We start from the raw sequence: 24,828 nt of genomic DNA, 5'->3' as shown, positions 1-24,828 counted from the left end.
TGTTGATTACACAGATTTATAGACAGAACTATGGTGCTCTGGGCAGAGTTACGGTTGTATATTACATGTGGTTAATCAACTTTGATTAATTTGTATATTATTAAAGAGAGACTTCTGTCAGCTTCACCACTTCAGTAATTACCTCTATAGGTGCCCAATATATGCGTGATTACACTTTTTGGAACTGCTTAAGTGATTAGGTATTTCATATTCTTATTTCTTAAGGCTTTTATTTTAAAAGCTTTTCAAAACAGTAAGAATTTTTTCTAATTAAAGCTCAAGGGACAATAAACATGGCCTCACATCTCCGTGATACCATGGAATGTTTTGTCCAGTGAGAAAATGTACTCCTAGAATCACAGCCTATGGCTTCCCCTAGCCATGCTATGCTCTCTGCTGCTGGCATCCTTGTCAAGAGAAGCCACTGATAAATGAAAACACCTATGATATTTAAAAACAAAATATAGGCCTCTGGGCGTAAGAAAAGGAGATGACAATCTAACTTATTATTTTCATTCCTTTTAACTCTCCCAATCACAGCTTATGTGTCCCTCTCACTAGATCCTAATCTCCTGGAGGGAGGGGTACAGTCTATTCATCTTGGTTTCCCAGAGTGCCTCACACTCAACAGATTCCGAATAAACATCTATTGAACCAAGATGAACTCAATGAACTTTAAGGCCACATTGTAGAGTCCGCCTTTACCCCACCCAAAACAATGAGATGTGATTTTAAGATACAACCCTCTGAATATTAAGTGGTATATATTCTTTACCTTGAGCACAAGTATAGTGACAAGATTGACAGTAATATACCATAAAGACAGAACAGAATCCAAATGGATAATAGGGTATCTACTGGCTACTGTATCCTGTAGAAACTTCAGAGGATGACTATTTCCAGTGGAAATCACATCGAAGGGCATGCTAGAACTTGCAGTTTCACTTCACAGACAGATGTTTACATACCTTCAAGTGGAAAGATTTGGACAGGGGCTACTTACTTTTGAATAACTTGTGTAAGTTGATATACTTGCATTTGAAATCTTACCTGAAATTAACTTCCAGCCCTTGAACACAGAAGACCTGCCATCTTATACAATCAACACTTTAAAAAAGTATAATTAATCTTTGCAGAGACAATGTACATATACATATATCTACTTTGTTATTTTTACATATTACTCACACATATACAGCTGCTTACCAAATAATTCCTCCCCAGAAGAATGAGAAAAATACATAAAAGGCTAAAGAACCCCAAATCACAAAGTGATTTATCCATGTCCAGAAGCGAGTATCCAAGGCGAGCTGAAAAGATACAACACAGGAGATTTCATGATGGGTACATACTACACCAGGCAGTTAAGTACACTATGCTATCTGAGAACTTGCATACATTATGATACCTATGCGAGGATCTCGCTTGGGCCAGGCAACTAGAAGAGAGGGAAACTAAAAGAAGAACAGAATCCAGACTTTTCAAAGAGCTAGGGTAAGAACGAGCTAAGTTCTGTTCCAAGGTCTCCAGACCCAAGAGGACAGGCTTGGAGGTGTGATCAAGCAAGTAGCAGGTAGGTATGGGGCTGCAGATTCCTCACTACTGAAGGAAGGGCAGGCATTGAGGTAACTGTAATATCCTCAGACTGGAGCCCCAGGTCCTCAGGTGGTGGTGGCTGGGAAGCTGATGATAAAAGCAGAAGGCCTAGCTGGTGGAGGCAGGTATACTGAAAAGCAGTAGGAGGGGGAAAGGTTAGTTAGGAAGAATAGACAAACTACACAAACTACACAAAGGAGTCTTGATAGCTCAAACACAACAGATGGGGGTTATTAAATGCAAAGGCACCATGTAGCAATGAATCATGGGCCTGACTATGTAGTGTGCCTTTCAATTGCAAAACTGTTATCTAATCCATTAAATTAATAACATTTTCAGTTGCCTTAGATTTTAATCCCTCCCTGTTTCTGCCAGGGCTGATTGTTTCTTTAGATTGTGGCACCTGGGATTTTCAAATGCAATCTAAAAATAAAAAAGTATGGTCTGTTCTGCTTGTTTAAAATTTCTGGGCCACATGGACTGACATCCAGGGCATTTGTTTCTTGAAGAGGAGGTGGTGTCTCCGTTTTTTTTTTTCTTACTTGCTGTGACACCCTGGTCCTCGACTCCTGTTCTAAGTTTCTTGTTCATAAGCAGGATGTTGAGAACATCATTAATGTAGACCAGGCTTGAATTCCCACCTCTGGGCTGCTAGGGAGAAGGTCACGATAATATCCATCCGAAGATGAGAGAATGAATGTCTTTTGAGGGACACATGAAAGATGCTACAGTAAGGCCAACTTTAACTACGAAGGCCACTTGGGAGCCCTGGGGCCATATGCAAGACCAGGGGAAACAAAGGTGGAGAGGCTTCCGTGTCAAATCATGATCCTGTGAAAGGTAATAATAAATAGCAACAACTAGCATCTATTGTTCTGATCACATTCTATGTGCCAGACACCACTCTAAATGCTTTATGTGTATTCACTAATTGACTTCCCACCAAAAATCCTGAGAGAGGAAGGTACTACTTTTATCTCCATTTTGTAGAAAAAGAAGAAATGAGGGTACTGAGAAACGAAGTCACTTGCCCAAAAATAGCAGCTAGTAAGTGGCTAAATGGAGATGAATTGTTTAACATCTTCTTTTGCAGTCCTACAATATTACTGAAATAGTAGATGAAAAATGCAAACATATGTTAGTTCTATTTGGTATGAGAAATGAATCAGGAATAAAAACTTAGAGGGGAAATGACTAGAGGTTCTTTGTCAATCATACTTCTGGGATTCTAGTTTTGACCACTGGGCATACTGGAATGCATTTATTCATTCTTGGATCCCAGGTGAGGTGCTTATTACTGGAATGATCATCAAAAGAATTTGATTATGCTTTCAAGTATAAGAGAGTCCCAACTCATAAGTCTCAAGGGTAGAATTCAGCAAGGCTTCAGAGTATATTACATGGCTGCATGTTAATGCCAATGATTCTTGTATGTTACCTGCTGTATATTGTTATGCATTTCATCACTAATATGGATAAATTTCAGTGATAAATACATTATATGAAATTTCATCACTACTGAGCTCTTTTGCACACATATCTTGCTCATGGATACCTATTCAACTGTCTTAAGTACTCCCATTCCTTTGAGGCCTGGTGTTTGTAAACATAATCTTAAAACTATTCAAGTATTTAACATAGAAACACACACACACACGCACGCACAGCCTATTTATATACTACTTATACTGTCTTGAAAGAAGAAACAGATTTTCAACATAACTATGGTATATGAATTATTTTTTTAAATGAAACAAATTAAAGAAGATAGACAATATTCTGGAAAAAATGGATCACAAATAGCATACAAATGTCTAAATATCTAGTATCATACATATTTTAGTAAGTATTCAGACTTGAATAACAACCTGCAATACAAGTAAAGAGAAGACAAAAAAGAGAGAATAGTGTGAGACCGGAAAGAATTACAAAAGTGGTGTTAAATATATTTGAATAAATAAAAATCTAACCTTCAGAGTTACAGTGAATACTAAGACTGTAAAAACAATGGTTCCAAAAGTCCAGTTTCCATATACCTGCAAAACATTTAACAATTACACGCACCATGAATACACAAGCCTGCTTACAAAAATAAAAAGGCAAATTTAATCTTGGGTGTAACTGCTAAAGATATGGGTATAAAATGTTTAGGGAAGTATCTGATCAACAGATCAGGCCAAAATGTTGGATTTTACTGTGACCCTAAATTTTCTTGGACAGCTACAACACACTTGCGGTTGGTAGGGTTTATTTCCATTACTCCGTGTAGTACCGAACAGGGAACACACTGGTATAATAAAGGCAGGAAAAAAAACCCTATTCCACTAACAGGAATGTTCATCAAAACAAGTCATTTGAATGATTCACGGCTCTACAGAGTTTGATATGGGCTTTCTCTGTAATAAAGAACTAAAGCTCTCAAATGAGAACTAATTTGTAGACAAATGGACTCTTATTTTAAAAATAGAGTCTAATTTTTTGGCAGTAAATATTAGAGCTGTCAGCATGTGCACATTAAAGAAAAGCAGGGAGCATGTACAAGTCAATAACTATGGCAATGAATGGCACATATGCTTACCAAATGCTGTCAAGATCTGAATGCATAACATTAAAACAGAAAATGAAATGTAAAACGTTTTAAAAAAATAATTAAAAAAACTAAGATTAACAGAAGCAAAAAAAAAAAGGATTTGATCAAATCATACATGGTGCTCTGTTTAATCACTGATAGCAGTTCTTACACTTACTGTAATTTTAGCAAACATTTAGAAGGATGGTGACATATATGGTCAAGTCTAATTTGGTTTTCACAAACCCAAAATGGGTAATGGATAAGACACAGGCTGGGCTGGAGCTCCCTAGGCGCCACCCAAAGAGTTTGCTGAGCAAATGAGCCAGGTCAACGGGAGCGCAGGAGAGTACCCACCTGCTTTGCAGCAAGCTCTTTTTAAGAAATCATCAGCTCTTTATCATTTATGCGCCAAATAAAATCAAATGTGAAAGTCACAGAATCAGCCATAATGCTAAAGGGACCTGAGAGATCACAGAATCTAATCTCTTCTTAACTGACATCCAAAGCTGACTTGGAAGGCTGAAATGACTGGCCTGCAGAGATTTAGCAGGGTACTTTCCTTGACCAGTGCTACGTGCATCTCCTTAAGTACTACATCTATTTCCTCCACAGTTACTCAGTGATTAATACTTTTTTTAAAGTAACCTTTACGCCCAGTGCCCAAAGTGGGGCTCAAACTCACGACCCCGAGATCAAGAGTCACATGCTCTATTGACTGAATCAACCAGGCGCCCCCAGGGATTAATATTTCTAAGGGATTCATATTAAACTGACTTGTGTTAGTCTACATTAGAAAGGTTGTGGACTGTAGTACCTAATTTCAGAGTATCTTTCATAGTCATTGGGCCTATTACTTCTGTAACAGATGTTGACTGTGTAGGTTCTGGACAGTTACTGTACTCAGTAAATTATTTTTGAACCTTTGCTTTGCTTCACGTTATAAGGATACAGAATGAGTAACCATTAAACAAGAACCCCAGAAATAGCAAAGAACGAACATAGTGAAAGCAGAGGTGAAGCGGTGGGCTCGAGTCTCATCGTGTGGCTGTGGCAAGACCTTGGCCTATCAGCCGTGCTCTCCCAGAACACAGCCAGGGGAAAATCATCCCACTGCAGGTGCTGACTTATGTAGTCGCTTGCTAGGAAGGCACTGGTAGGATGAGTATAGTCTTTCTGGAAAACACTATGCTCCCATGTGGAAGGGAAAGAGGAAGAGAAGGGAATCCGTCCCTTTAACTATCGGGCTAACACTGCAAAGACAGAGTAGCTATGCCCTTCAAGTCCAAGCACGAAAGGCCACTATCAATAGGAAGTGAGTGGGGCCAGACTTTTAAAACAGGAAAAGTCTGGGGGCGCCTGACTGGCTCAGTCAGTAAATCATGCGACTCTTGATCTTGGGGTCCTGAGTTCAAGCCCCATGTTGGAGGGTAGAGTTTACTTAAAAAAAAAAAAAAAAAGGAAAAGTATAGGGGTCTAAATTCTGAGGTCCTAAGAACTCTGTACATCCATTAAAAATTACAGCCAAGTTAAGCTTCCAGAAGGTTTGCACAGAAGCTCTCTAGTTAGCCACGCACATGGGAAGTGTTTTCTTACTTCAATACTTCTCGTTCTAAAAAAGTTCTAAGAACTAAATATTGTACCTCAAGAAAAAGTTTACAAAATGATTACAGCTAGATTATGTGTATGATAAATCCAGTACCTATAGAAAAAGAATAAGCCATGCTTACTATACCAAGATGTAATGAAGTATTTTTTTACCTTTGCATTTTCTTCTAGGGATGAAGTCTGAAAAAGAAAGTAAGTACCAAAGAAGAACATTGTCCCTTCAAATGCAGCTAGAAACGTCCAATATAAGAAGGGTCCCAACTGTAGCATGGCATTGCCAGAAATTTTCCTATTGAGAAATGGACAAAGAAACCACAGGTTAATGAATCTCTGTGAATCTCTGTAGGCTGTCTATTTAAAGATCCGGTGAAATGCCAAAAGTGCACAGAGGCGTGACCCTGTTATAATGAAGAGAGGCATCCCCGAGGGACTGGAGGGCCATACTGATCTGCAGGTTCATCTCCGTGCAATTGCCTCTGGACTGAGGCACTGAGTACATAGTCAAAAGCACTAAGTTTAAAATCCTGGCCACAGACAACAATAACATCATCAAAAATAATTAGCTCCCATTTATTGAGTACTTCTTTTATGTCAGTAAACTGGGTTAAGAGTTTTATATATATTGTCCATTTTTATCCACGAAAAAACCACACGAGATAGGTATTTGTCAGTCCCATTTACAAATAATGAGACTCCGAAAGATGTATCATAATGGTTCCCAAACTATGGTGCACACTGGAATCACCTGGGGATCTTTAAAAACACTGATGCCTGACTCCCACCCTCATTCTGATTTAACTGGCATGAGGCGTAACCTGGGCATTAGGATATTTCTGAAGCTTCCCAGGTGACTCTAATGTGCAGTAAATTTAGAAACACTAGTGCAGGAGTGCGCCTGAGTTCATTCAGTTAGTAAGGGGACGCGCTGATATACAGCCATAGATTGACCTGACTTCAAGTCATATGCATATGCTCTCAACCAAGCTACCATGGCTTTTCCAACTACAATTGCTAAGATATTTCTTTTAATCAAGATTTCTTCTTGGGAATGTAACCTTTTCTAGGTCTCAGGGTACCCTTTATATTTTTTTCAATTGAGTCAAATGTTTCAAGCTGTAGAGTCATGTTTTCATAAATAGTAGGTGGATCGAAACTTTAAAATCTGTTAAAATAACACAATCTTCTAGGCACAAGTCAGAGTGTTAAATATGGCTGATAATTCTAATGGAGCAGAGGTGCAGAAAGAAGATGGGTTTGTGCAAGGAATTCTTTTGGCTTCTATTTCAAATTGCTCCTTTTTTTAAGAGAGAGAGAGTGGGGCGGAGAGAGGGAGAGACAGAATCTTAAGCAGGTTCCATGCTCAGTTGAGGAGCCCGACGTGGGGCTTGATCTCACAACCCTGAGATCATGACCTGAGCCAAAATCAAGAGTCGATTGCTTAACTGACTGAACCACCCAGGCCCCCCTCAAGTTGCTCTTAACATTTATCAGAAGGTAGCTCATCACTCACACTGTTGCCAATACCATATAGAACATCTCTTGGCTTTATCGAATAAACACCTTTATAATGTAAATGCAAGTGATCCTTATTCACTTAGTATTGAGTACTGTGGGGTTTTCTGAAAACATGGCAATTATGTAACTTTTACCTAATAGGATTTCCAGGTGCATGAAGGAATTTGAAATTCGGGGGATGCATGATGGCAATGTGTCAGTGTTTGCCCTAGAAAAACTGCAGAAGGAAAGAGGTGGCTGCTTCTCAGAAACAAGCTCCCCCCACACATAAGTCACATTGTCAAGGCAACTGGGAGCCACAAGGGAAGCACCTTCCTAAAGATTCTTTTTTTTTTTTTTAAGATTTTATTCATTTATTTGACAGAGCGAGAGAAGGAACACAAGCAGGGGGAGTGGGAGAGAGAGAAGCAGACTCCCCACTGAGCAGGGAGCCCGATGCGGGGCTCGATCCCAGGACCCTGGGATCATGACCCAAGCTGAAGGCAGATGCCCAACGACTGAGCCCCCCAGGCGCCCCCTTCCTAAAGATCAATGAGTGCCCAGCAACCGCCAGTCCATGAGGCTTTTGCGAGTCACTGAATTTGGGCTGAGGCAAGAGTGAATCCTGTGTTTCTAGACTGTCTCTGGGAGCTACCTTACACACCGTGGGAAGAAGGGCAGGGGATCATGGTATGTTGGGTGACATTCAAGGCTTTCTAGCTGCCCTCAAACGGATGACAAAGCTGTTGGAAACTCAGTATGACAGCTGCCATGACTGAGAACATGAGAGAAAATGAAGATTTGGGGGGCAGTTGCCCTGCCGCACAGGCCTGAGCACCTCCCTCTGATGGGAAGCGGCAGGTGTACCGGAACCTTTCTTTCACCTTTTAAAGCTGTAGAAGAAACAAACTACACCTCTTCCCTCTCTAGAACGACAGTTTACTATTTAAATTTCTCTTAAAAGCATGAAAATATCCAAATAGATCGTTTCGTGTCACAAAATATTTGACAAGTGCCTGAGTCACTACGTCCCTGCAGGTGAAATTTGTAGTATGCCACACGATGCCAGCCACAATATTAAGTGGTACGGCTGCAGAGAGGGCCACAGAGGGTGACTAGAGCTTCATGTTTCCAAAGGAATAACTGGAGTAACAGAGCACTCTACAGTACAGTGACAGGCTGAGATCCGTGTAGCAAGTATACCCTCTGGAAAATCACCTCCACCTGTAGTTCCCTACCTCAAACTTCATGGACACCCTTAAAATAATTGGTACTCAACAGCTTTCTGCAGGTTTTCAACATTCTTGATGTATGAAAACGCTCAGCACAGCCCTGAAGTTATGTGGAGGAGGGTGTTAGAATAAGATTAATAGCTCCCATCTAATTGAAAACTATGTGCCAGGGACTGTTTTAAATTGTTTAAATGTAGTCACTCACTGAATCCTCACAAGAACACTGGGATTGGCTGCTACTGTTACCCACATTTTACCGAAGGTGAAACCGAGGCACATGACAAAGTCACACAGTTAGACAGGAGTGAGCGGGGACTGGAGTGTGGTCTGCTGGCTGGAGCTCTTGCTGGGACTGAATGGGAGGGATTCCGCCCACTGCTGCCCGAATCCCACGTTAGCCGGAGCAGCCGCGCTAGGGAACTTCACTTTAGTTTTGTCTGGAGACAAACACTGCTGGTCAGTGTTTGAAAACCGCCACGCAGCTGGGAAGCGCATGGGGCTAGTCATCAGGGGGACTAAATTCTGATCTTGATTTGGCCTCTAGTTACACCATGTGTCCTCAGGTGAGTCATTTCTGGGCCGTGGTTCCTCATTTAAAAAAGAGAGCATGGGAGCTGATGCTCTGTCAGATTTCTCCCAGGGCTTCTATGATTCCCCTCTAGATATAACTATCCCCTTGCCACAAATGCAGGGAAAAGAAGAACATGCTAATACCAGAAGAATGCAATCAGCAAACTCCAGATTGGGGTAAACGCTGCAAGATAAATGACCCAGTTTTGTCAAAAAATAAATTGCCAGGTTAACCTACAGATTAAAACAGACTCAAGAAGCATATTAACTAACTACAACATATGGACCTTATATTCTGATTCAAACAAGCATGCTATAAAAAGAAATGAGTCAACCTGGGGGCACCTGCATGGCTCAGATGGTTAAGCATCTGCCTTCAGCTGAGGTCATGATCCCAGGGTCCTGGGATTGGGCTCCCTGCTCAGCAGGGAGTCTGCTTCTCCCTCTCCCTCTGCCCCTCCCCACCATTCATGCTCGAGTGCTCTCTCTCCCAAATGAATAAATAAAAAATCTAAAAAAAAAAAAAGAAATGTGTCAACTGGAGAAATTTGAACCTTGACTGGATGTATGATAATATTATGGACTTTAACGTTAAAGTTTTAGGTATGACAGGGTACTGTTATTTTTTTAAGTCCTTATCTTTTTAAGAGATACTTACTGAAATAACTATTTTATATAGTGTTTGGTACTGTTATTTTTTTAAAGTCCTTATCTTTAAGAGATACTTACTGAAGTAACTATTCTATATAATGTTTGGTATTTATTAAAAAATAAGTCTGCAATAGAGCAAACAGGGTTACTCATGAAATAGGATAGACCCTGAACTGATAATTATTGAAACTATGAGTAGCGAGGATAGGGCAGTTCACTCTATTAATAGTATTTTTGCTACTACTGTGCATGTTTGAAATTTTCAATTTTTCCATCTTTAAAATAATGACAAACTTCATAAAGCTAGTTAAGTCCAACAATTACTAAATATAACTTTTATGAGTCATACTGGTTAAAGAAATCCCTTAAATTTGTGCACCTTCACTTCATACAAATAAACCACCTGAGTCGCTCTACTGCACTTGCTATCCATTATTTAGCAATGACTATCATCTGCTATAAATTAACATCTTCATCCTTAGGTGCAGGCTTAACTTATAAAAACCTAATTAAATCGTATGTTAAGCAACTGGCCAAGTACCCCATCCATAGAGAAAAGCATCCATTTACAACTGACACAAAATGGATATAATGGCTTGATGAGTTATTTTCTTCAGCAGTACAGTTTTATTTATTTTTTTAAAAAGATTTTATTTATTTATTTGACAGACAGAGACAGCGAGAGAGGGAACACAAGCAGGGGGAGCGGGAGAGGGAGAAGCAGGCTTCCCGCTGAGCAGGGAGCCCGATGCGGAACTCGATCCCAGGACTCTGGGATCATAACCTGAGCCGAAGGCAGATGCTTAATGACTGAGCCACCCAGGTGCCCCAGCAATACAGGTTTTAGAACGGCGCTAACAAAGTAGAGGAAGCTACGCTTCTGGGGCAGTTTAAGTCTCGGAGCACTTGAGTGGCTCAGTCGGTTAAACAATCAACTTCTGGTTTTGGCTCAGGTCACGATCTTGGGGTCATAAGATCGAGCCCCGCGCTGGGCTCCACGCTCACTGAGTCCGCTTCGGATTCTCTCCCTCTCCCTCCCCTTCTGCCCCTGACCTCACTCACTTGTGCGCACACACTCTCTCTCTAAAATAAATACATAAAATCTTAAAAAAATAAAAGAGAAAATCTAACATTATATCAGTTCAACCCATTATAGGTAGGAATCAATACTCTATAAATCTTCGTGTGTGCCCCCCCCCTTTTTTGGTAGTTAAAATAATGTGTCTTCGTGTGAGACTCCAGAACTCTATGACAATGTAGGTTCAAGTTTTAGCAGTTAGTGATTTTGAACTAGATGGTTCACATACATTCGTGGACAGGACCTACATCTAGGACATACACCATTTTCCTACTGAATGGTAGAGTTTAAGTAGCTAAAAATTCAGAACAGAACCATGCAATCAAATCAGGTGGGCAATTGTGTCCTTCCTACCTGTGGATGAAAAGAAATCCACGATTTTGAAAGTCTGTAGTGGTTTTTAACAACGTGCTCTACTTACATATACAATCGGGGATCTGAGGTCAGAGTGTCAATGTTGATGTGCTGCTCCAGCAGGCTGTAGGCCAGGATGGGTAAGGATGTGAAGCAGATATTGTACATTGTAAGGTAAGCGGCATCATACAGTGGCTGAAATGACAAACAACAGAAGAAAAAACGTATGTGTTTGGAAAAACCACAAGCTGAATCCAGACAGTTTCCTTTCACGTTTGTCGTGATAGCAAAAGAAGTTTATAAATAAGGCCACTCTCACTGATAACTGTAGAAAAGAAATGAACATATTGTGATATATCATATTAATATATACTCCCTTTCCACAGGATCTTATTCAGAATGTATACATGCTATAAGGTCTATTTCTAACAAATATTTACTAACAGATTTTGAAAAGATTTCTCAGTGAACAAAGACCAATTAAATATAAGCCTGGAACCCCTCAGGGAGACTAAGCATAGGCAGTGGCCAGCCTGTGTCATCGTGGTTTTGTTGTTGTTAATATTTTACATAGTTTTAAGTATCACTATAATTTTCTCTAGGCTGTATTTATGATATTGAATGTGGCCATTTACTAAGGATTAAATAAACGTATTTGCAAAAACAAAGCTAAAAACAGGTACACAGGCATGACTTCCTTAGGCTCCAGACCCAAATCTCCACCTTTCTGCTGGCTGTCCCATAGGCATCTGCAACTCAAAATGTCTAAAACCAAACTCATTAACTTTCCCCTTAAATTTGCTTTCTCCTACGTTCTCTATTTCAGTGAAGAGCCCCTACAATGTTGCAACCAGAGTCCCTATCTTGGTGCCCGGCACCATCTGGGTGCTCAAGAAATATTTTGAAATTAGTGATTCTCCTATCTCACTAGCCATTTCTTTAGTCTCCTATTCTGCCTGAGCCCTCTGTTGGAGTGTTCCAGCAATCAAGTGTTTGGAACTTCATACTCACTCTCTAGGTGATCTCACCAGTTCTGTGTTTTAACACCATCCATTCACTGAACATTCCCAAGTATTTATCTCTGGCCCAGACCTGTCCCCATGTATCTAGTTACCCACTTGTTACCTCTTGGAAATGTATTTCAAACCTACATCCAGAACTGAACTCCTTAGCTCAAACCGGCTCCTCTTGAAGTGTTCCCCATCTCAGGAAAGGGCAACTAAATCTTGGTGATCAAGCAGAACCAAAATCTTGGATTCATCCTTGACTCTTTTCTTTTTCATACCCACATCCAGTCAATTCAGGAGTGTTTACTGGCTCTACCTTCAAATATATTCAGAACCAGATCACTTCTCAGCATCTCCACAGTTACCACCCTGCAAGCTTCCTAAATGGCTCCCTACTTCTCCCCTTGATCTCCAGTCCACACAATGGCCCGAGTAGTTCTGTCAGAAAGGAAGCCAAATCAAGTCACTATTTTGTTCAAACTCGGCAGTGGGTTCCTTTATCTCTGAAAGTTAAAAAAAAAAAAAAAAAAAGGTTCCTACAAAGGAGTGGCTATCCAGTCCCACTTGATCTGGCTTCTTCTGTCTGGCCTTCTCTCTTAGATCTCTCCTGCTCCTTGCTCATTCCACTCCAGCAGCAATGCCTTCCTCACTGTACCTCCAACATGTCAGGCACACTCCTGATTTAGGACTTCCTTTGAACTTGCTGTTGCCCCTGCCTGGAACATTTTTCCTTCAGAGAGCCTCATGGATTACTCCCTCACTCACAAATATCAGCTCAAATGTCACTTTCTCAGAGAGACCAACCTTGATTTAAGTTGCTACTCCCTTTCTCACGGACATATTTCCCCTGTTATCTTGTTTTTTATTTTCCTATAGTACTAATCACCTTTTATCTTGTTATACATTTATTATTTTTACTGTCTCTCTTCACACTAGAATTCAAGCTCTACACGGGCAGGGATTTTTATCTACTTTATCAACAGGCATAGACTGAGAGAAACAAGGCAGCCCCTAACATCTAGAAACTGTCCTGGCACTCACAAGCTAGGCAATGGTGTTCTCCTGTCGAACACGAACAATTTCATCAAATAACAACATCAAACAAGGCTATTCTGTCACCATGACGGATCGAGACAAGAACATCAACCCATAATCACGTTGAACACAGAATATGAACATTGTCCAAATCACAACATTAAACAATATCCCTGTTCTGGCAAATATGGGTGACTATTGTTTCTTCACCAACGACAGTGGTAGCCTCCTAGTCTTCAAGCCTCCTGGTAAGATGCACTGAAATGCTTAGTCATAAAATTACCCCCACTTACTGACAAGCACCCAATCTAGAGCAAGCCCCGCTCATCTTAAACTTTTCCCCAAATAGGGGCGCCTGGGTGGCTCAGTTGTTAAGCGTCTGCCTTCGGCTCAGGTCATGATCCCAGGGTCCTGGGATCGAGCCCCGCATCAGGCTCCCTGCTCAACGGGAAGCCTGCTTCTCCCTCTCCCACTCCCCCTGCTTGTGTTCCCTCTCTCGTTGTGTCTCTCTCTGTCAAATAAATAAATAAAATCTTAAAAAAAAAAAATTTCCCCAAATGACCTAATTCAAGCCCAAATCTTTTTTTTTTTTTTTAAAGGATTTTATTTTTAAGTAATCTCTATACTCAATACGGGGCTCGAACTCACGACCTCGAGATTAAAGGTTGCACACTCTACTGATGGAGCCAGTCAGGTGTCCCAAGCCCAAATCTATGATTTTTCTAATACTCTCTTCCTGAGAGGCTCCACTGTTCCTCATGTTACTTTCATTAATCTGTTTTTGTTTTGTTTTGTTTTTATATCATTTATTTCTGCTGTAATTTTTATTATTTCCCTTCTTTTGCTGGCTTTAGGCTTTATTTGCTATGTTGGTTCCTTTTCCAGCTCCTTTAGGTGTAAGGTTAAGTTGTGTATCTGAGAATTTTCTTGCTTCTTTAGGTAGGCCTGTATGGCAATATACTTCCCTCTTGGAACCGCCTTTGCTGTATCCCAAAGGTTTTGGATGTCATGTGTTCATTTCCATTTGCTTCCATGTATTTTTAAAAATTTCTTCTTTAATTTCCTGGTTGATCCATTCATTCATAAAGTAGGATGTTCTTTAACCTCCATGTATTTGTGGTCCTTCCAAATATTTTCTTGTGGTTGACTTCAAGTTTTAATGCACTGTGGTCTGAAAATACGCATGGTATGATCTCAATCATTTTGTACTTTCTGAGGCCTGTTCTGTGACCCAGTATGTGATCTATTCTGGAGAATGTTCCACGTGCACTCAAAAAGAATGTGTATTCTGCTGCTTTAGGATGAAATGTTCTGAATATAGCTGTTAATCCCATCTGGTCCAGGGTGTCACTCAAAGCCCTTGTTGATCTTCTGCTTAGAGGATCTGTCCATTGTTGTGAGGGGGATGTTAAAAGTCCTCTACTATTACTGTATTACTGTCAATGAGTTTCTTTATTATTAATTGATTGATTTATTTGGGTGTTCCCAAGTTGGGGGCATATTTACAATTGTTAGATCTTCTTGATGGATAGACCCCTTAGTTATGATATAATGACCTTTTCCATCTCTTGTTACGGTCTTTATGTATTTATTTTTTATTAAAGATTTTTATTTATTTGACAGAGATAGACACAGCAAGAGAGGGAACACAAGCAGGGGGAGTGGGAGAGGGAGAAGCAGGCTTCCTGCGGAGCAGGGAGCCCGATGCGGGGCTCAATCCCAGGACCCTGGGATCATGACCTGAGCTGAAGGCAGGTGCTTAACAACTGAGCCACCCAGGCGCCCCACAGTCTTTGTTTTAAAATCTAGTTTGTCCGGGGCACCTGGGTGGTGTAGTTGGTTAAGTGTCCGACTCTTGGTTTCGGCTTGGGTTGTGATCTCAGGGTCATGAGTTGAGGCCTGTGTTGGGCTCAGTGATCATTGCAGAGTCCACCTGGGGCTCTCTCTCCCTCTCCCTCTGCCCCTCCCTGCCACGCTCTCTCTCATTCTCTAAGATAAATAAATAAATCTTAAAAAAAAAATCTAGCTTATCTAAGTATGGCTACTCCAGCTTTCTTTTGATGTCCATTAGCATGACAGATGGTTCTCTATCCCCCCACTTTTTTTTGAGAGAGTGAGAGAGAGAGAGAGAGAGAGAGAGAGAGAAAACGGGGAGGTGGGGAGGGGCAGAGAGAGGGAAAGAGAATCTGGTTTTTTTTTTTTTGAGAAAGAATCTCAAGCAGGCTCCACGCCCAGTGCAGAGCCCAACATGGGGCTCAATCTCACAACCCTGAGATCATGACCTGGGCTGAAATCAAGAGTCAGACGCTTAACCAAATGAGCCACCCAGGTGCCCCCATCCCTTCACTTTCAATCTGCAGGTATCTTTAGGTCTAAAATGAGTCTCCTGTAGGCAGCATATAGATGGATCTTGTTTTTTTACCCATTCTGATACCCTATGTCTTTTGATTAGAGCATTCAGTCCATGTACATTCTGAGTGATTATTGAAAGAGATGAGTTTAGTGCCATTGTGTTACCTGTATAATTGGTGTTTCTGGTGATGTTCTCTGGTCCTTTCTAGTCTTTGTTGATTTTGGTCTTTTTTTTTCTTCCACTCAATGAGTCCCCCTTAAAATTTCTTTGCAGGGCTGATTTAGTGGTCATGAACTCCTTTTGTTTTTGTCTGTCTGGGAAATAATTTCTCTCTCCTTCTATTCTGAATGACAGGCTTGCTGGATAAAGAATTCTTGGCTGCATATTTTTCCCATTTGGCATGTTGAATATCTCCTGCCACTTCTTTCTGGCCTGCCAAGTTTCTGTGGACAGATCTGCTGCAAACCTGATCTGTCTTCCCTTGTAGGTAAAGGACTTTTATCCCCCGCCCCCACTGCCCAACCTCACTGCTTTCAGGATTCTTTCCTTGTCTGTATTTTGTGAATTTGACTATGATATGCCCTGGCGATGGTCAGCTTTTGTTGAATTTAATGGGAGTTCTCTGTGCTTCTTGGATTTTGATGTCTGTGTCCTTCCCCAAATTAGGGAAGTTTTCAGCTATAATTTATTTGAATAAACCTTCTGCCCCTTTTTCTCTCTCTTCACCTTCTGGGACTCCTATGATACGAACATTGTTTTAATAAGTCACTTAGTTCCCTAACCTATCTTTGTGGTTCATTACCTTTCTTTCTCTCTTCTTTTCAGCTTCATTATTTTCCGTAATTTTATCTTCTATTTCACTGATTTGCTCCTCTGCTTCGTCCATCCTTGTTTTTATGTCCTCCACTTGGGATTGCATCTCGGTTATATCATTTTTAATTTTGGCCTGACTAGATTTAAGTTCTTTTATCTCCACAGTAAGGGATTCTCTAGTCTTCTATGCTTTTTTCAAGCCCAGCTAATCGTCTTTTTAAAATTCCAGTTCAGACATCTTAATTATATCTGTACTGATTCAATCCCTTGCCCTGAGTTCCACTTCCTGTTCTCTTTTGGGGTGAATTTCTCCGTCTCATCATTTTGTCCAGAAAAGAAGAAAATGAAACAAACCCCCCCACAAAAAACAACAAAGAAAAACCCAAAAAAACAAGAATTCCCCCCAAAACCCTAGATCCTGGGTGTGTTTTGGTCTGCTTCTTAGAAGAATCTAGATCCCAAAATAAATAAATAATAAAAGTAAACAAAAAATACAAAAATATAAAGTATACACAAATAAAAATTTGAAAAATTAAAAAAATTTACAAAATGAATTGAAAAGAAAATAAATGAAAAAACAAAAAAATAAAAAGTAAAAAGGAAGCTAGATCCTATTTTCCCCTAGAACTGAAGCTTTGCAGCACTCTATGATCAGTAAACTTGGTGTAAGTGAGTTGTTTGTGCCGGTCTTCTGGGGAAGCAGCCTGTTGGGATGATTCTAAGGTGGACCTGTCCTAGTGGAAATGCGCCTCCAGGGCGTAGGGGGGCGGGGCTTGGTGTAAGCAGCTCCGGATTCCACTAGGTGGTGCTGTTTTGCTCCCTGAAGGCTCTCAGCACTGATGGGTGGGATGAATATGGTAGTGTACCACTCTCTAGCCCTAGAGCTGAAAGTTCCCGCCCCCCACTCCTCAGTGAGCCCTCACAGAAGAGCAGTCAATCACTGATTTCCGTCAGAACCCTGCGTTCAACTGATCTGTGTCCGAGTTTTTTTTTCTTTAATCTCAGGCACACAACTGAGTTTCAAAACTCTGAATTTCAAGGACTACCACAGCGCAGATGTGCGCTGCTCTTCTGGGGGAGGGTCTTGCCACACTTTTGCGAGTTGCTGGCCCCTGCCAGGAAAGTGGTCACATAAACGTGCAGGGGTTTGCAGTTTATGGCAAAATAGGGCAGAAAGCTGGCACCGAGAATCACTGTTCTCAGCTGGCTTCTATGTTCCTATGCCTGGGAACAGTGCAACCTGTTCTTGGGACCCAGGGGATCCTCAGACCATGGTGTCCCTCCTGGGATTCCACCCTGCTTTGCCACCTGAGTGCCTTTAAGCTGGGCACATCCCCCACTGTAGCAGACTTCTAAAAGTTCTGATTTTTGCACTACGGTGCTCATAATGTTTTGCAGTAGCCTCCATAAACAGGCTCCCTCCCCGCCACTGTATCTACGGCTATATCTCCCCCAATTCAAATCTCTGCACCTCCTACCTTCCAAAAGGTGGTTGCTTTTCTACTTGCAGACTTGCAGTTTTTGTTCTCTCAGACCTCTGATTGATTTCTTGGTTGTTCAGAATGATTTGATAACTATGTAGCTGTGTTCAAGGGACAAGACATGCTTAGGGTCCCCCAATGCTCCACCATCCTAACTCCCCTAGATTTAAACTCAGCAAAAATTATCTTCTGAATTGAAAAGAACCCCCAAATAGGTGTTTTGTTCCTTTTCATTTTCAAGGGAGAGGATTAGTTTGTTGGCACACAATACTATATTTTCATTGGAAACTACCCCATTTTCACTAATGAGAAAATTGAAAACAACAACAAACATACAAACAAAAAGATTGCCTGGTGAGTAATTTCGTCTTGAATTTCATTCAAACAAAAGAAGCATCAATCTACTTTTTTTCCACAACGGTACTTCAATGTTACATGAGAGATAATTATAATTCTTAGATGCATAATTAGGAGACAGAATGTCCTCAAAACAAACAACAGGTTTAGTTGATAATAGTTTCTTATTAAACCTGCTACAAATGTTTTCTTTTCACATAGGAAAAAGACCAGTACTATCCTAGCTTTGCTAAAGAAAGAGTTGCTTTTTGCTTAAAGAATCTGAATCCTGGTCCCATTTCTACATTCTCTGTAGCTTGCTCTCCCAATTTCCAGGGTTGGAGAGAACATGTGACATGGACTTAAGTTGAAAAAGGCTGCCTACCTGTATGTACTCTAAACATATTTGCAATAATGGTTGCTACATCCAGCACTAGCACAAGGCCAAAGTAAAAAATAAAAATATTGCACATGATGCCACCACCTGAGAGAGACCTTCTTTTTACCCGATACACTTTTCCTCTAAGATGTCTGACAGTTCCCTCCCTCCTCTCCTTCAGATCTCTGCCCAAATGTCACCTCAGGGAGAACTTTCCAGATCATCTCTAAAATAGCAGACTTCTGCATTCATGCTCCACCAGTTTATAATGCTTTACTTTTTCCTTTGGAGCCTGTATCAGTACCTGACATATTTGTATGATTGCAGTCTCACCCCCTAACACTATACTGCAAGCTCCATGGGTAAGACTTTGTTTTGATCACTGTTATATCCCCAGCACTTAGCCTGGCATACAGTAGGCACTCAAGAGATACTCATTAAATGAATGGACCTACCATCTGAGCAACTGAGGAAGCCAAACATCAACTCCTATGGAAACCTCAATAGCTAAGGTAACCTAAGCAGACTCCAGACAGACTAGGGTCTGAGTCTCAGATGGCTTTATAAGGAATAAGTCCTTTCCTCATACAACTTGTGAACACACTCCTTTCAAACTAAAAACAATGTTTTAACCAGATTAAGCCAATTTCCCTTTAGCATTCTGCTACAAAATTTGAAATGTCTTTTTATTTTTTGAAGATTTTATTTGACAGAGAGAGAGGGAGAGAGAGAGAGAGAGAGAGAAAGAAAGAGAGAAAGTACAAGCAGGGGGAGTGGGAGAGGGAGAAGCAGACTCCCGGCTGAGCAGGGAGCCTGATGTGGGGCTCGATCCCAGGACCCTGGGATCATGACCTGAGCTGAAGGCAGATGCCACCCAAGCACCCCTGAAATGTCTTTTTAATACCTGCACTCATCCACGAAGTGAGCATTTGACCAGTAGTAATCTGGATGTTCAGACAAAGCAGATTCATCAGAATTTAGAAAACTCTCTGTAACTAAGACTGTTAGTTTTGCATACAAGAAGGCTGATGGCACTTCCTACAGCTGGTAGATGATTAATTCATAAAGCAACTCTGCTGAACTGGCACCACGGGCTTGACCACAAGACACTGATGTAAGGAAGAGCATACCCAATGAAGAGGCAAGTTCTAGGGAAAGAGAGCAATCACTTTTCATTCAGAAGAACATACTGTCTTAAAAATACTGCCAAGAAATTAGAAAAAAAATCTCTTCCTAGCAGGAGGAATGAAGTATGCCTTGAAATTTAGAAACTCGGTCTCTAATATCTGCGGTGATGTTACCATTAGCTCAGCATGGCAAAATCACTGAATTGTTCATAGATTAACTGCAAAATTTCTCAGTCATTGAGCATTCCAGCTCCTATACTGGGCTATCCTTCCACTAGAAGTGACACAAGTTCCATTCCAGTTGTTAAGGCTATAAATGTGCATGCCCTTCCCACCACTTATGTATCAATATAACATATATCCTATTCTTTATGTAATAATAGATGTTCAGAAAACAATAAAGGACAAAAAATGTAGAGTTGCTCAAGTAATCCAAGGCTCTATCCAGGGATCACAGCTTCTTGGCCAGTTGAAAGATCAACATTCTTCTAGCAAATCAACCTGAGAAACTGCAAAGGTGTGAGATTTTATTTGATGAAATATTAAACTACACCATTTTAGGATTATTGGAAAGCATGGTTTACACTGATTAAAAGAAATACTCTTAGGGTTATCTCCTTAAGGTATCTCCTCCAACAGGAGGTACCAAATAACTTTCAAGAAGAAAGGAATAATAAGAACATCACTAAAGCAAAGACATAAACATTTGCTATTGTCAAAAACCAGGGCAAGAAGATCAACTGTTGAACCAAAAAATAAAAAAAAATAATAAAATTGTTTTACTTTGAACATACCTCTCTCATCTCTACAATCCAATACATAAAAAGGTAATTTATTCATGGCCAACATAAAGTACATTATAACAAATAACTAGGGAAACAAACCTGTTGTGAGAATCCACAGAAGAACTGGTACAAAAATTGTGGCAAAATGAAACAAAGGTTCTGGAAAAAAAATGTAAAAAAGAGTTAGTTTTCACTTGAACTTTCTAAACTAACACAGGATATTGTACTCCAAATAGTCTACAGTCAATCCCAAGCCCTTCTAATCATAACACAATAAATCTCTATTACGGTTATAAGCAAACAGCTCAAAGACAAATGATTAACTCATATTAATACCAACTTTTGCCTTACCAAGCAGAAAGAGGATCTCACCTTATGAGAACCTCTTGCTATTCTTCCTTGAGGGAAGACATAAGCTCATACAAACACAAACATTTAGGTATTACCCCTTAAATGCCAATCTGATTTGCAAAATCAACATAAGGCAGACTGACATAAAGCTCAAAGTGTACATTTAAAGTCAATTAATGCCCATAAACAGCCAGGATACACTAACAGTACCAACTAATGCTTTACTGTCTTTATTACTGCCTCATCAAACAACTGACATATTATTATTGATCACCTATTATATGCAAAGATGGTACTGTGGGTAATACAAAAAAATAAATAAATAAATAAAACAAAAACCCAGAGCAAAGCTTCTTACTCCTAAGGGACTTATTTAATTGGGAGAACACTAAAAACAAATAGGAAAAAATGTAAGCTGAGAATTCATAACACAGTAAAAGCCACTAGGTAGGACTATAAATACTGAAATTAATGTCTTCAGGCAAAATCACCAGAACTAGTATTTTCAAATGAGTGCCACCCGTCGTGGTAGGATGGGACCCCATTTGAGAGCTGTTCTCACTTGTTCATGATGTCTCTGGATGTCTCTTTGGGTAGCCCTTCAAGAGCCCGTTTTCGGGGTATGTCAGAAAACTAGTCTCTTTCCTTCTGTCACACATTCTCACCTAGCTAATTTACCAGGCTAGGAGGCTTGAAGCTGTTTTTAAAAATCCAATGCATCCTCGAAGGATGAACATCTGCTATAGCTGAGGGTATTTAGGTGAATATACTACAGGCTCTGGAAGCTCTTCCTAAAGAAAAGTGCTATACATGTATTGAATTAAGTCCTACAGCATCGGCGTGTCAGAGCTCCCAAGGTCACCTCTTGAAAGGGGGACACTCACGTGTATGCATCAATTTTGGGAGAATGCAAAACCATACTTAAAAAAAAAAAAGTGCTCTGAGGTTGGAGGAGGCAGTACTCAGGGGGGTTATGGGGGTGCTTTGTGGGAAGGGAAGGTCTGACTCTCCCACTAGAATGTAAGTCCCCTGAGAACAGAGACTTTGCCGTCTTAGTCCTTATGAATCTTTAGGTCTTAAAATGGTGCTTGGCACATGGTAACACATTCAAACATATCTATTGACTGCATAAATAAATAAATTAGAACTTGAACAAGGTGTTGCAGATGGATAGGATATGTTGACAGCATGAACCAAGGCAAGGTGCATGTATTTTATTTTTTTATTATTTATTTTTTAAAAAGATTTTATTTATTTATTTGACAGAGAGAGACACAGCGACAGAGGGAACACAAGCAGGGGGAATGGGAGAGGAAGAAGCAGGCTTCCCGCGGAGCAGGGAGCCCGACGAGGGGCTGGATCCCAGGACCCTGGGATCATGACCTGAGCTGAAGGCAGATGCTTAACGACTGAGCCACCCGGGCGCCCCAAGGTGCATGTATTTTAAACATATAAGGCAGGACAGGGTCAGACCGTGGGGTGCCTTAAAAGACAGGCTAATCCTTAGACAATGGAGAGTGAAGTTTCTGGAGGACAGGTTAAATAGTGGCAGTTTCCCAACGTTGACTTGGCTGAATTATGCAAGGTGGATTGAACGGAGAAACAGACGGCAGGAACACCTGTCACTGAAGCACTTCAGGAGTGAAGCAACTGTTATTTGAAGATGCAATGGCAAGGTAAGAGGAAGGAAGGCTTTTCAGCCCAGCTCAAGAGGGTTGAAAGTATTAGAAATCACCCTGGGATAAAAGGCAGCCGTGGAAAAGGAATATTGCTAAGTCAGTAACTAAGGTGATAGTGAGCGCAGAGATCCTAATGAAGACAGAGGGCATTAGCTACACGAATAATCCCCTAAATTGGGAACAGGGATATGTTAATTACTAACCACTGGTAAACAGCCATTTTAATGCTTGTTTTGTTTTCCTTAACAGAGCATTTCTTCCATCTGGTGGTAGGTGCTTGAATTGCAGGCCAAAATCTTGAGGCAAACCAGGCCTCAGGAATGGGATCAGAGTGTTAGGCAGATATGCATGGCAAATCTTCATGGGCTCGCCTACTAGGGATAAGTAAGAGAATAACCACCTGTCCCCAAGTGGGGCTGTTGAATTACTTAGTCCAAGGCCTGACAGACCCTAACTGTGATGTACAAAAAGTCTTGGACTGAGAGTAAATAATCCTATTGTGGAAATCTAGCTCTGCCACCTTTGAGCTGAGGAGGGAAAGGTAAGTTTTGTAAGCTCTCTGAGCTCTGCTTTCCACATATTTTAAATGAAAATAATAGTAATTGCTCAAAGGAGATTTGTGAGGACTGAATAAGAAAATAATGTGCTTTTGTCAACAGCAAGTATCTTACACATACTGGGTTAATCATCATTATCATCATCGTCTATGTTTGGCCGGGATACCAGCTGATACTGGATGACAGGGTCCTGGCAAATCTGTAAACCTGGGTTCACACTTATGTATGTACGTATTTATTTTTAAAATTTTATTTTTAAGTAGTCTCTACACCCAACGTGGGGCTCAAACTCACAATCCCGAGATCAAGAGTCACACGCTCCACTGAGCCAGCTAGGCATCCCAACACGTATTTTTTTGAAAACGTTTTTTTTTAAAGTAGGCTCCATGCTAAATGTAGGGCTCAAACTCACAACCCTGTGATCAAGAGTCGCAGGCTCTCCTGACTGAGCCAGCCAGGTGCCCCTCACAGTTATGTAGGTCTTTTCGAAAATAGAAAGCTAGTAAGAACAGGGATTGATCACAGAAAACTGACACACAAAAACAGTTGCTGTGCTTTCCCTTCTGAGAAATATAGGGCATGAAATCCAAACACCGTAACGGTTTGAATCATTTAACTTGCACACAAACTTGGTAATGTACCTACAAAGTAGAATCTAATTAAGAACTTTGGTAAATTCTCTCCCCTGGTAGACAAAAATGATTAGGCAAGCTCAGTCTAACATGAACTCTAATGCTCGGTGATAAAAGAAAACCAAGGTATTGTTGGGGAAATGACCTCAGTGTCCACTCAGGGGTTTGGGATTCCACACCATTATCATGTTTTAGGTGAATAATTAACTGGGTGAGAAAACTGTTCACAATATATTATTAAGTGAAAAGGGAAAAGTGCAAAACAGTATGTTTTGGGACTGACTGCTAAAAGTATGGGGCTTCTTATGGGGTGATGGAAATGTTCTGGAATTAGATAGTGGCAATGGTTGCTCATCATAGCGAATACACTAAAAGACACCATATTGTACACTTTGAATGTATGATAGTGAATTTTGTTATGTGAAGTATATCTCAATATAAAAATTGAAAAAAAAAAAACCCCAGTAGTGTATAAAAACAATATAGGGGCACCTGGCTGGCTTGGTTGGTGGAGCATGTGACTCTTGATCTTGGGGGTTTTGAGTTTGGGCCCCAGGTTGGGCACAGAGCTTACTTGGAAAAAAGAAAAAAACACCAAAAAACCCCAAAACCCAAAAATAATGTCAACACAATTTAATTTATATAGAACAGATCACATAAAATGTCACCATTAGTTCTCTCTGTGGGTATGATTATAATTACAGATGACTTCAAAACCTTCATTTGGAAAAAGAGTTATATATAAGAGGGATTTGAGAAAAATCATTGTTGCATGAGTTTCCTTTTGATTAGAGCATTAAGTCACTAAGCAAGATTCTCAGAGAACCTCGTCTTGAGGAGAACCATGCCAATGTTTTACATACTTAAAAAATAATTAAAATCAATCAGGATTAGAGAGGAAGGACCAAAATGGTATGCAAACAAAAATTTAACCTAACTCTATTACAAATAAATAACATAACCACAATGAAATGGTGGAAAAGGAAAAAAAGTAATTTTGGAAATAGTATTTTGACTGTATACTCTAAGGCTAAAGACAAAAAGAAGTATATAACAAATAACTTCCTGTTGCTCACAGGATTATGATAAAATAAATAATAAATAAACTGGCCAGTTTGTAGAATGTCCCTCAATTTGGGTT

At 40.4% G+C, this 24,828-nt stretch overlaps 1 protein-coding gene across 7 annotated transcripts in view; it reads right to left on the bottom strand.

Annotated features, from left to right (window-relative positions):
* The window catches only part of ATP11C (ATPase phospholipid transporting 11C), a 175,713-nt gene that overhangs the window by 13,698 nt on the left and 137,187 nt on the right, over positions 1-24,828 (bottom strand). For all 7 annotated transcript variants that reach the window (XM_032428196.1, XM_032428200.1, XM_032428198.1 and 4 more), the window contains 5 exons: positions 20,568-20,627; positions 11,220-11,347; positions 5,927-6,062; positions 3,567-3,632; positions 1,207-1,310 (listed from right to left, as the gene is read on the bottom strand). In XM_032428196.1, the coding sequence (XP_032284087.1) occupies positions 1,207-1,310; positions 3,567-3,632; positions 5,927-6,062; positions 11,220-11,347; positions 20,568-20,627 (494 nt within the window). The remainder of the gene's footprint in view (positions 1-1,206; positions 1,311-3,566; positions 3,633-5,926; positions 6,063-11,219; positions 11,348-20,567; positions 20,628-24,828) is intronic.

The sequence above is a fragment of the Phoca vitulina genome, unplaced genomic scaffold (assembly GCF_004348235.1).
Source record: "Phoca vitulina isolate PV1807 unplaced genomic scaffold, GSC_HSeal_1.0 scaffold39, whole genome shotgun sequence".
Classification (NCBI taxonomy): Eukaryota; Metazoa; Chordata; class Mammalia; order Carnivora; family Phocidae; genus Phoca; species Phoca vitulina.
The sequence above is the reverse complement of the archived record's forward strand: the minus strand, read 5'-3'. Positions and strand labels throughout refer to the sequence as shown.